Source organism: Piliocolobus tephrosceles, chromosome 15 (assembly GCF_002776525.5).
Source record: "Piliocolobus tephrosceles isolate RC106 chromosome 15, ASM277652v3, whole genome shotgun sequence".
NCBI classification, from domain to species: domain Eukaryota; kingdom Metazoa; phylum Chordata; class Mammalia; order Primates; family Cercopithecidae; genus Piliocolobus; species Piliocolobus tephrosceles.
In genome coordinates, this window is record NC_045448.1 from 105,069,082 (window position 1) to 105,082,719 (window position 13,638).

Here is a 13,638-nt window from a genome sequence, read left to right on the forward strand (position 1 = left end):
ATATTGTTGAAATATTATTATTTTTTCTTAGGTATGCTGATAGAAAGGGAAGGTAAACATGGGTGTTCATTATACTCATTTTTAAGCTTTTCCACAGGCTTGAAACCTTTCAAAATAAAATAAAAGGCAATAAAGTGCCGTGGAGCCCAATTAACTGAAGCACTGAGATCAGGGCTAAGAGTCAACACTGACTATGGAGCACTGGTTATTTACCAACACTGAAGCACAGCAGGTGACAGGCTCTGCTTGTTTTAAAGTTACCACATTTTCTTCCTACTGAGGTAAAACACACTGAAACATTTGTTAAGAAGGTGGAGACCACACTAAATACACAGCACAATACTGTGACCTACAGGAACAAAGCTGTGTTGCTATGACTCTTGGACACCCATTTACTGCTTTAAGAAATGACCCACAAAATGTACAACTAGAACTTACATTTTTGCTTGGGACACACATGGGTGTCCCCTGTTTCACCTGACCTGCTTCCACTGTCACCCCCATCACTATCGGATCTCGAGAATTAAAAATGTACTGAGGGAGGATTTTCATCTTGCAGGGAAATACTGCTATGTGCCTGAAAGGAAAAAAAAGAATGTTTAAGCTTACAGAATCACTTAAACATAAAACAGAAAAACTGCAGCTGAACATCAGGCTTCTCGCATTAGAGGAAAGCAGCCTTCCCCGCAGCCACAGGACAGGGGCAGGCAGGCGCTGCTTCCTTTTCTTCTTAAACTCCTCCTCCCCATTCTATTGCTTCCCAAGTCTTTGCTTTCTTCTCTTTTAAAGCCCTGCCTCCAACAGAAGCTGCATCACAGGAGCATTCTGTTCCTAGTCTAAAACACTGAGCTTGGCTGCTGAAGATGGCAGCCAGTCTGGGGCTTAGAACCTAGGCAGTACCTGGTGACAGGCAGGGCTTCGTCTGGCACATGTGTGGGCTACTGGGGGACCACAGAGGCATCAAACCATTATTATCACCCTCCTTTTCTCCACCACACTCCCAAACCATTGATCCAAAAGGCCACTACATGATGACCCTGCTTACTGAGCACACGCTTAAAGTGCTTTAAGAGTTTCCGGCAGTCTTCTTAATCAAGCAGAATTCTTCTCACTTCAGGTTGCATGATCTAAAGTGACCACATACCAGTCTAAATCCGAATATTTACTGGTAAGCGCCACTTAAAAATGTATCCCAAACTACACCATCACTCCTGTCATCACTGGTCTGAATCACCTAGACCTCTTGCTTGGACTGTGGGAGCCTCCTGACAGGGTCTTGCCACTGACTTCCTGACAACCCAAGGTCCACGTAACAACCCAGTGAGCCAGTCTGATTGTGAACACAGCCTTGGCAACGGCTTCTTGCACAACTCAGAGCAGCTCAATCCTTCCCATGGCCTGTAAGATCCTTGATGATACAGGTCCCACTACCCCCTCTGACCTCTTTTATCACTGTCCCCTCTGGTCACTCCGCCTCACACTGCTGTTCTCTCTGAACATTCCCCATGTGCGCTCTGTCTGAAGAGATGAGATGCCTTCCTCAACCACATCATTCATCACAGCCCCTCCTCTCCTTATCTAGGCCCTTCCCTGCTTTATTTGGTTTTTCAGCACTTGTCAACATGTGTTGATTGTCCTGCAATAAGAGCCTGTCCCAGACAAGGCACAGTGGCGCACACCTATAATCCCAGCACTTTGGGAGGCAGAGGCAGGTGGATCACTTGAGCTCAGGAATTCAAGACCAGCCTGGCCAACATGGCAAAACCCTGTCTCTACCAAAAATACAACACGTTAGCCAGGCATAGCAGCGTGAGCCTGTAGTCTCAACTACTCGGGAGGCCGAGGTGGGAGGATCACTTGAGCCCAGTAGGCAGAGGCTGGAGTAACCCGTGATCATGTGACTGCACTACAGCATGGGTGACAGAACGAGACCCTGTCTCAGAGGAGGAGGGAGGCCGGCCTGGTTCTCTGCTGATGCTTCCTCCACCACTGCAGCAATGTAGTTAATTCCTGCACTGTGACTACTCGGAAAGTTTGGTACAGGAATGGACTTCTCTCCCACAGAATCTCTCACCTTATTTCCCAGTTTTCCTCACTCAAGTTTTGTTACTTCCAATCTGTGGAATCCCAGATAAACAAGATAAAGTCCCAAAATAATAACTACTAACCCATTAACAAGACCCAAGTCTGCCAAGATTATATTAAACTGAAGTCACAGACAAGACTTGTTTGCGTACTGCTGGAACGTCCCCAGTATGCTGGGTTTCTGGTTTGCAACACACCATTGCAGGATGCAGGACGCAGCCACTGGTAGAGGAGCCAATGCCGTGATTTTGCTGTTTACAACCCTTTCTGGAATTCAGTAATTCTCAACCATGTTCAGTAACAAAGACTCGAAGTCAATAAAAACAGTAACTTACTTAAATTCTTCTTGTTTCTGTTTTTTGTAGTCTTGTCTATATTTTGTGAAGGCATCAAATAAATGATAAATAATTTCTGCACTAAAAATTCTAACTCCTAAACTATCAGCCATTTCTTGTGCATCTCGTTCGATTCTCACATCGAAGGCCAAAATCACTGCATACCTAAAAGGTTAAAACACACCAAAGACCATTCAATGAAAAACAGAGTATGTCACAGAGGACAGTTTTTAAAGACAGGACAGTTTTAAGATAGGTAAGTAACATGAAAGCCTTCATAGCAAGAGAAATTACTTACTGAGGGTCATGTTCCAACATCACTGAAGCCTTCATAACATCCTTTTTATGCACTGGGCCAATGTTAATTCCTGCATACTGAAAAAATGGGAGTTTCCATGTTTATGTATCAGGTAATGGTAATGGCACCAAAAACCATGACCAGCCACCACTCACTCGTGCAGCTAGGTGTAACTACTTACGGGCACTTCTGATGTTTTCAGAAATTCAAGTAGAGCTTCCAAAGAACCCAGTGTAGACGCCTGGACATAGACTCCTTTTTCTTCTAATTTGATAGCATTTAGTGTCTGCTTTAACTCATGGATCAATTCATCCTTGTAAAGAAATCAGATTTGATAAGGTTGTCAACACACCTCTATCCTCAGCAGTCTAGACTTAAATCGTGTTTCTCTCTTTGGTCAAGTACTTATTTGCAAATATGAAACTAAGGCTTAGAGCAAAAGGCACAACAGAACCTGTGCTGGAATGGAGGAGATTTGGGGGCCACACCCTAAATGTATCTCACTTCACCTGTGTCTTAAATTTACTAGTTTTGAAATATGTTTAATCTCTGCTCCACTTGGCAAATATAATAGATGGGTGGGCAGATTTAAACAGAATAAAAAAATTTTTAAAGTTAAAAAAGCATCACATAAATGTAATGTGTTATGATAGCCCAAAAGCTCAGCTTGACTGTGTTAACTAGGAAATACCATAATCTCATGATCTCAGCAGCTCCTTCCTCCATCACTGCTCGTCTGGAAATGGAAGAAGAGATTTTAACCAGAAATAAGTAAAACAAGTTTATCAATGCCACTGAAGGGACATAAGTCCACTCCATACTCAGGACTGGCTGAAGAGGCAGGCCTGTCCTGTTCTCTCACTGGCCCTGAGATAGCTTATTCCCAACAGCATGACTTGATGCTGCCTAATAAACATGGCCCCAGGACACAAGAGCCATGTGCTGGGAACAGTTATATTTTCTCTTTGGCAAGCGAACAAACTATGGCTCAAAGTCCACTTTTATGAAACTACAATGGACATGGGCCAAAAAAGAATATACAACTTCTAGCTTTTTTTTTGAGACAGGGTCTTGCTGTTGCCCAGGCTGGAGTGCAGTGGCATGATCTCGGCTCATTGCAGCCTCTGCCTCCCAGGTTCAAGTGATTCTTCTGCCTCAGCCTCCCAAGTAGCTGGGATTACAGGCATGCATCACCATGCCCAGCCAACTTGTAGCTTTTGACTCATTTTTTTATTTGAATAAAATGCATTATTTTTATAATTCTAGTACACATAAAAATTATACCAATTCCTATGACTGTACAAACTGAAGTAATTCAAAAGCATCAAGTTTGCTAAGAGGCCAAGAGATGGCAGGCTTCACAAAGACAAAGCCAGTTTTGGTCACCATCCCTAGCACGTGCAATGCTGACACATGCCAGAACTTTTGAGGAAAAAAAATTTTAAATGAACTTACTTTAAGAACAGGGATTTCATCTTCTTTATAAGCCACGAGGAGGGGTAAACCAGCCAATGTTTTCTCCAGGTCTTTTCCAAGAATCTTTACCCCCTGAGCTGCTTCTACTTCTTTATGCTTTTCATACTGGTTCTATAGAGATAAAAACATTTGTTACCAAATGTACTTCAAAAGTGGTTAGCAGTAGGAGATGATATAAGAGAATCTCATCATGATCTTAGAGGTTTCTTGAACTAGGCACGAAAAGCAATAACCACAAAATAAAAGATTGATAAATTTAACATTAAAATGAAATATTTCCATTTCTCAAAATACCACAGGAAAAGTCACAAGAGTAGAAGATATTGCAAAACACACCAACTAACAAACCATCCTGAATATATAAGCGCATATACATCTGTAAGAAAGATAATGCAGAAGAAAAATGTACATCTCACGAAGGAGGAAATAAATGGCTAATAAACATTTTTTTTTTTTTCTTTTGAGACAGAGTGTCACTCTGTCCACCAGGCTGGAGTGCAGTGGCGCGATCTTGGCTCACTGCAAGCTCCGCCTCCTGGGTTCACACCATTCTCCTGCCTCAGCCTCCCTAGTAGCTGGGACTACAGGCACCTGCCACCGCGCCCGGCTAATTTTTTGTATTTTTAGTAGAGACGGGGTTTCACCGTGGTCTCGATCTCCTGACCTTGTGATCTGCCCGCCTCGGCCTCCCAAAGTGCTGGGATTACAGGCGTGAGCCACCGCGCCCGGCCAATAAACATTTTTAAATGACCAACCAGGTTAACAATTAGGCAAATGCACACTGAAACGGCAATGAGCTACACACCAGAATAGCAAAAAAAATTTAAATCTGACATCCAAGAACGGATGAAGATGTAAAACAATGAAACTAATACTGCGGTTGAGAATATAATTTGTTACACCCACTGTAGACAAGTGTGGCCTTCACTCCTAGGTATACATACCCTGGGAAACTGGCACAAACATATCAAGAGATATACACAAAAGTTCACAGCAGCAGCATCGTTAGTAAGAACAAAAATCAAAAACTGGGCCGGGTGCGGTGGCTCACACCTGTAATCCCAGCACTTAGGGAGGCTGAAGTCAGGAGTTTGAGACTAGCCTAGCCAACATGGTGAAACCCCATCTCTACTGAAAATACAGAAATTAGCCGGACATGGTGGCATGCACCTGTAATCCCAGCCTGGGTGACAGAGTGAGACTCCGTCTCAAAAAAAATAAAAAATAAAATAAAAATAAAAAACTGGAGATCACCTACATTTCCCATCAACAGAACAGATAGATACGTTGTGATACAGTCACACAATGGAAAAGAAATCTTAAAATTATACACATTTTTTTCACTAAAGGAAGCCAGATATAGGCCAGGCATGGTGGCTTATGCCTATAATCCCAGCACTTTGGGGAGATGAAAGTGGGTGGATTGCTTGAACCCAGGAGTTCAAGACCAGCTCGGGCGACATGGCAAAGTCCTATCTGTAAACAAATTAGCCAGGTGTGGTGGTGCGCACCCGTAGTCCCAGCTATTCAGGAGGCTGAGGTGGGAGGATCACCTGAACCCTGGGGAGGTTGAGGCTGCAGTGAGCTGTGACTGCACCACTGCACTCCAGCCTGAGTGACAGAGTGAGAGCCCATCTCCCCAAAAACAAAAAAAGCCAGCTATAAAAGTACACACTTAGAATAACTCCATTTCTACACAAAGTCTACAGACACGTCTAAGACACAAAAACAAAGCAAAGCAAGGATATCTGTTACTATCATAAAATGCAAGCATGGTTAACTCTATGAAAGGTCTGGGGGTAGGAGGGGAAGGTGGGGAGGGTGATCAGGAAGAAGCACACAGGAAGCCTCTGGGTGCCAGCAGCGTTCTGACTCTCCATCTGGTTGCTTCCCACAAATGTGTTAAACTTTTCTGCTATGTTTTGTGTACTTTTCAGGAGCAATTATTTTATTTCACAATTAAAAATGTCAATAAAAAACTACAGTTGACCCTTGAACAACTGCATATGTCCACTTATACTCAAATTTTCTTCCACCTCGGCCACCAAAGACAAGACCAACCCCTCTCTTTCCTCCCTCTGAGCTTACTCAACATGAGGATGAGAATGAGGACCATTATGATGATCCACTTCCACTTAACAAATAGTAAATCTATTTTCTCTTCCTTATGATTTGCTTAATCACGTTTTCTCTAGCTTGTTTTATTGTAAGAATGCAGTATGTAATATTTAAAACATACAAAACGTGTTAACCAACTGTTTATGTGATCGGTGAGTCTTCTAGTCAATGGTAGGCTATTAGGAGTCAAGTTTTTGGGCAGTCAAAAAATATATATGGATTTTCAACTGGCCAGGGAGTCAGTGCCCCTAGCCCTCATGTTGTTCAAGAGTCAACTTGTAGTTAGCCGTGTAGAACCAAAACAATGTAGTTTAGTATCTGGGAAAGGCCTAGTCTGGTAAGCAGGTACTTTCACGCATCTCTACTCTTGACAGACAGGCCTTCCAGTACGATGACATCTAAAATAAAAGGGAGAGCAAGGGATGTTATGTGTTCTGTATTAAGTCAAACAGCTTTAAAGGTGAGGAAACAATCTCAGCAGAACTTTACAAGTCCCCACGTGTCAATGCTTACCACCTCAGCGTACCTTCACTCGTAATTCCTTCATAGGAGGAGGTAACAGGAGGCCTCGAATCTGAGTCACAATGGGCCCTTCCACTCCAGGAACAATGATTGTATCTCCTTCCTTCAAACGCCCATTGATCAAGATGACATCTATCGTGGTGCCCATCCCTGGGAGAGCTTTAACCTAAAAGACATTATTACAAAGAGAAAGACATATATACAATGCACCATGTTCATTAAATCTAAAAGTAGTCAATATCCTCCACTCAAGGAACTTGCCATTTTAAAAAAAAACAAACAATAAACTGAAAAATTGATCATTACCTCCATCACCTGTGCCCTCAGCTCTTCACAGTGTGCAAGTCTCTTGCTCAACATGGTCTGAGTTAACTCAACAAGAAGGTAGATCAGACTTCCCATGCCATCACCAGTATGTGCAGAGGTAGGTACCAAAGACACAAAAGTGCGGGGATCTTTATTCTCATAAAACAAAGCAGCATTCAAACCCTAGGAGCAAAAATCATCCAAAACGCCAGGCTGTAAAGAAAACGTATCTGGAATAGGTGTGACTAACTAGGAGGCGAATGAGCAAATGGCTCGTCATTTTGAAACTCCTCATAAAAACTAAAAATGATCATGTATATTCTATAAGCACTAACTGTATTACAGCAAAGTCGTTTAAGTCAACTCAGTTTTCTAAATTAAAGTATTCAGACTGCAAACAAAAAGGGGAAAAAGGAAGAAGAATTTTTAAAAAGTAATCGCTGTCAACAGAGGAAAAGAACATTAATGAAAACACTGACTTCATTATAAAGATAATATAATAAATATTCTGAGGTAGGCTCTTCAGAAGGAAGGAAGGCCTTCTTACCTGCTGTGCAAATTCTACAATAATAGCCTTTGCTCGCTCCTCAAATTCATCTTTTGTATTCTTTTTCTGCTTCTTTAAAGTAGCAGCCACATCAGAGTCGGGACTCTTTTTCCAATCATATAACCTATCAATCTGAAAAAGTTTTTTCATGAGAAAGATCTCTAAAAAATTCAGAACATTCAAGAATTGTATTAATAGCTCCAGAAAATTCCTCATGTATGTCTCATATATACAGAACAGTGTGACTTACTTACTCATACACTTGATTGTACCAAAAGCTCCTTTCAGACTGCTTATCGGCACCTGCTCTTAAATTAGAAACTGCTGCAGTACCATGCTGCCCTGTTAACCTCCATGAGTTCCTAAGTGGCTGCCATTTGTTTGCAAAAGATAATATCCTAGAATTATCCTAAGACTATTAAGGTATATTGTTGAAATCCCAAAACAGTTTTTGTAACAGGAACAATCAATCCCAGCAAGTACCATCACTGTAAAATTATACAGCAAAAACTTTTAAAATGTATATGTATTTTCTGTCTTAGGGAAGAGCCTATTTTAATTGTTTTATTGCTCAAATTAGGATTAAATCTGTTTTGTTAATGACAGTATCTATTTTCCCTCACTTTTCAACAAGAGAGATAAATGAGCATAGAAGAAATGAAAAATACTTACTAGCCAAACAACCAACCAACCAAAAGCATAATCTGGGGACTGAGTTTAGGGTGATCAAATAAAGAAGCAGACGAATCTGAATGCTACTAAGGAGACAAATCAGTGGGAAATGACAGATGTTAAAATTAGAATAGGAGGTCCTTAGGATATTTATAAACATGTTCAACACCTTTAAAGGAAAAGCCTGAAGCCTGTAAAGCTAAATAATAAAAACATGTCTAACTAGTACTTAGAAATTAATACCTTTAAATGCTTATATCAGAAAAGAGTATCAATAAAACCAAAAGCTAATTCTTTGAGATAATTCAACTCCTGCACATTCTTTCAGAAAACAGAGGAGGAAACACTTCTCAACTTATCTTATGAGGCCAACATTACTCTGATATGAAAATCAGATAAAAAGCATTACAAGAAAACTACATATACATATCACTCATGAACACAGACACAAAAACAACAATGAAACATTACAAATCAAATCTAGCAATATATCAAAAGGATAACAAATGACAACCAACTAGGGTTTATTTTAATAATGTAAAGTTGGTTTAACATTTTAAAAATTCAACAGTAATTATGTTGCTAACAGAACGAAGGAGAAAATCCACATGAACATCTCTAAATATGCAGGAAAAGAATTTGACAATATCAACAACCATTCATGATTAAAGAAATAAAAACATAAAGCACTCTAAACAACCTAGAATAGAAGGAAACTTCCTCAAACTTAATAAAGGGCATTGACAAAAAAAAAAAAAAAAAAAAACCTACAGCTGACATCATACGTAAGGGTGAAAGACTGAGCACTTTCCCCTAATATCAGGAATAAGGAAAGGATGACATCTACTGTCATTTCTTCTATTCAATATTATTTAGAAGGTCTAGTTAGTACAATAAAGAAGAAAAAGAAGTAGAAAGCATGTAGATAAGGGGGAAAAACTGCATTCATAAGCAGATAACATAATCACATACACAGAAAAACCCACATTATTTACAAAAGAAGATACTGGGCCTAATCAGTGAATTTAACAAGGTCACAAGATACAAACTGAATGTAAACGTGATAAACAGCTGGAAATCAAAAAAATTTTCATGCTATTTACAATAGCATTAAACCATGAAATACTTAGGGATAAATTCAGAAAAATATGTCCAACGTGTGAACAATAAAACTACAAAATACTGCCAAGAGAAAGTAAAGAAGGCCTGGCCAGGCATGGTGGCTGTCTTAAATCTCAGCACTTTGGGAGGCTGACGCAGGCAGATTGCTTGAGCCCAGGAGTTCAAGACCAGTGAGATCTTGTCTCTATTTAAAAAAATAAATAAAATAAAAAATAATTTTAAAAAATGGTAAAGAAGGACTAAGTAAATGTACAGAGATACCAAGTTCACTGATCAGAAGATGCAATATTGCTAAAAGAGCCAACTCTCTCAAAATTTATCTACAGATTGAAACGCAATCCCAATCAAAATCCTAAAAGGCTTTCTGTGGAAACTAACAAGCTGATTGAAAACTTTATATTGAAATCCAAGGACCTAAAATAGCCAAAACAATATAAAGAAAAACTAAGTTGAAGGATTTACCACTACCAGTTTTCAAAACTTTACTATGAAGCTATAATGAGACAGGGTAGTATTGGCATAAGAATGTATACAGAACAATGGAAAAAAGATAAATTCTAGGAACAGATATATATGGTCAACTAATTATTGACAAAGATTCCAAACTAATTCCATGGGGGAAAAAATAATCTTTTTAGCAAAGAGTCTTTAAATAACAAAATATTTCTATGGAAAAAAAGTAAACCCTGACCTCACACTATATAAAAAAAGATCATCAATCTTAATGTAAAAGCTTAAACTATTAAACATTTGGAAACACCCGAGAAAAATTTAATCAACTTGGGATAGGAAAAGATTACTTACATAAAACACAAATCACAAAAAAATTAATTGGGGCCAGGCATGATGGCTCATGCCTGAAATCCCAGGACTTTGGGAGGCCAAGGTGGGTGGATCACTTGATGTCAGGAGCTCAAGACCAGCCTGGCCAACATGGTGAAACCCCGTCTCTACTAAAAATACAAATTGGCTGGGTGTGGTGGCATGCACCTGTAATTCTAGCTACTTGGGAGGCTGAGGAACAAGAATCACTTAAACCCAGGAGGCACAGGTGCAGTGAGCTGACATAATGCCACTGTACTCCAGCCTGGGAGACAGAGCAAGGCCCTGTCCCCAAAATAAATAAAATATAAAAATTAATTGCATTTCACCAAAATCAGAAATTTCTTCTCTTCAAAACACACTATTTAGAAAAGGAGGCTGGGCGCAGTGTCTCATGCCTGTAATCCCAGCACTTTGATTGGCCAAAGTGGTGGATCACTTGAGGCCAAGAGTTTGAGATCAGCCTGGCCAACATGGCAAAACCCCGTCTTTACTAAAACACACATACATACACATACACACACACACACACACACACACAAAGAAAAAAGAAAAGAAAAGAAGCCCTAACTGAGTGCGGTGGTGCACGTCTGTAATCCCAGCTACTCGTGGTTTAGGCACAAGAATTGCTTGAGCCTGGGGGGCGGACATTATAGTGAACCAAGAGTGTGCCACACTGCACTCCAGCCTGGGCTACAGCAAGATACAGTCTCCAAAAGAAAAAACAAACACACACACACATACACACACAAAAACAAAACAAAGAAAATGAAAACCCAAGTCTCAGACCATAAGAATATATCAGCAGTACATACAAGCGAAAAAGGAGCTTTTTTTTTTTTTTGAGACGGAGTCTCGCTCTGTCACCCAGGCTGGAGTGCAGTGGTGCGATCTCCGCTCACTGCAAGCTCCGCCTCCCAGGTTCACGCCATTCTCCTGCCTCAGCCTCCCTAGAAGCTGGGACTACAGGCGTCCACCACCACACCGGGCTAATTTTTTTGTATTTTCAGTAGAGACGGGGTTTCACCATGTTCGCCAGGATGGTCTCGATCTCCTGACCTCGTGATCCGCCTGCCTCAGCCTCCCAAAGTGCTGAGATTACAGGCGTGAGCCACCTCGTCCGGCCAGGAGTTATTTTTTTATTTTTATGTTTTTTGAGACAGAGTCTTGCTCTGTTGTCCAGGCTGGAGTGCAGTGGTGCAATCTCGGCTCACTGCAAGCTCTGCCTCCTGGGTTCACGCCATTCTCCTGCCTCAGCTTCCCGAGTAGCTGGGACTACAGGCGCCTGCCACCACACCCGGCTAATTTATTGTATTTTTAGTAGAGATGGGGTTTCACCGTGCTGGCCAGGATGATCTCGCTCTCCTGACCTCATGATCCACCCACCTCAGCCTCCCAAAATGCTGGGATTACAAACATAAGCCCCCGTGCCCGGCTCAAAAAAGGAGTTATATACATAGAACCAGAAGTATAAAGAACTCTTAAAACTCAACAGTAAAACAACAATCTAATAAAGAACAGAGGATTGTGAACATACTTTTCAAAGAAGCAGATATTGTCATCTCTCTCTAAGCATAAGTACGTGAAAAGCTGCATAAAGCCATTAGTCACTGTGGAAACAAACTAGACCACAATAATTTAGCACTCAACTACACACCTACTAGAATGCTAAAGGTAGGGCGAGTATTCACAAAGATATGCAGAAACGGAAATTCTCAACAGATAAATGGATGAAGTGCAGTATTATTCGGAGAGTGGACTAGTATTCAGCAATAAAAAGGAAAACCTTTTATACATGTAATGACAACATGAATAAAGCGTAGTATCATGACTAACAAAAAATGCCAAACTTAAAAAATTACATACTATATGATTTCATTTATATGAAATCAGAAAACAGGCAAAACTAGTCCGTATGACACAGAAAGATCAATACCAGCCTGGGTTTAGGGAGGGCAGAAGAATGACTGCAAAGTAACATGAGAGAACTTTTTTGGAATGACAGTGGTTGTAAATTTGTCAAATTAAAATAAACACTTAGCATGGGGTGCATTTTCTTATACATATGCTTATATTGTAGTCTATTAAGTGTGTGATAGCATTATATCTTTTTTAAAAAGGCAATGTATACACCTTAATTTAAAATACTGCTAAAAATGCTAACAAACTCCTGATTCTTCAACAAGTCATAATCTTTTTGCTGGTAGAGGGTCTTGGCTCAATGTTGACAGCTACTGACTGATCAGGATGGTGGCTGATAAAGGCTGGGGTGGCTGTAGCGATTTCTTAAAAGAGACAGCAAAGAAATCTGTCCCATCAATTAACTGATTCTCCCTTTCATGAAAGACTTATTGGCTGGGCGCAGCAGCTCACGCCTGTAATCCCAGCACTTTGGCAGGCCGAGGCAGGCAGATCACCTGAAGTCAGGAGTTCAAGAACAGCCTGACCAACATGGAGAAATCTCATCTCTACTAAAAATAAAAAATTAGCCGGGCGTGGTGGCGGACACCTGTAATCCCAGTTACTCGGGAGGCTGAGGCAGGAGAATCGCTTGAACCCAGAGGCAGAGGTTGCGGTGAGCTGAGATTGCACCACTGCACTCCAGCCTGGGCAACAAGAGTAAAACTCTGTCTCAAAAAAAAAAAAAAAATCTATCTGTAGCATGCAATGCTGCTTACAGCATTTTACCCATAATAGAGCTTTCTTCAAAACTGTAGTCAATCCTCTCAAACCCAGATACTGCTTTATCAATTAGGTTGACTGCTATACTAAATCCTTTTTTGTCATTTCAACAATGTTCACAATATCCTGACCAGAAGTAGACTTCCACCTCAAGAAACCACTTTCTTTGCCCACCCGTAAGAAGCAGCTTCTCATCTGTTCAAGTTTTATCTTAAGATTGCAGCAACTCAGTTACATCTTCTGGTTCCACTTCTAATTCCAGTTCTCTTGCTACATTTCTACCACACATCCACAGTGACTTCCTCTACTGAAATCTTGAACTCCTCAAAGTCATACATGAGAGTTGAAATCAATTTCTTCCAAACTCCTATCAATGTTTATATTTTGTACTTTTATGGATCATGAACAGAACTCTTCATAATATCTAGAAGGATGAATCCTTTCCAAAAGGTTTTCAACTTTTGCCCAAATCCATCAGAGGAATCTCAATCTATGGCAGCTATAGCCATACAAAATGTATTTCTTAAGTAACAATACTTGAAAGTTGAAGACACTCCTTGATCCATGGGCTGCAGAATTAATGCTACATTAGCAGGCATGAAAACATTAATCTCCTTGTGTGTCTCCATCAGAGCTTGGGTAATCAGGTGCAC

General features: G+C 40.5%; 1 protein-coding gene across 2 annotated transcripts in view; it reads right to left on the reverse strand.

Annotated features, from left to right (window-relative positions):
• Positions 1–13,638, reverse strand: part of EIF5B (eukaryotic translation initiation factor 5B) — a 63,694-nt gene that overhangs the window by 2,694 nt on the left and 47,362 nt on the right. For both annotated transcript variants that reach the window (XM_023211398.1, XM_023211399.1), the window contains exons 15-22: positions 7,688–7,819; positions 7,141–7,323; positions 6,839–7,000; positions 4,174–4,305; positions 2,900–3,031; positions 2,719–2,795; positions 2,421–2,585; positions 439–577 (exon numbers count right to left, since the gene is read on the reverse strand). In XM_023211398.1, coding sequence (XP_023067166.1) covers positions 439–577; positions 2,421–2,585; positions 2,719–2,795; positions 2,900–3,031; positions 4,174–4,305; positions 6,839–7,000; positions 7,141–7,323; positions 7,688–7,819 — 1,122 coding nt within the window. The remainder of the gene's footprint in view (positions 1–438; positions 578–2,420; positions 2,586–2,718; positions 2,796–2,899; positions 3,032–4,173; positions 4,306–6,838; positions 7,001–7,140; positions 7,324–7,687; positions 7,820–13,638) is intronic.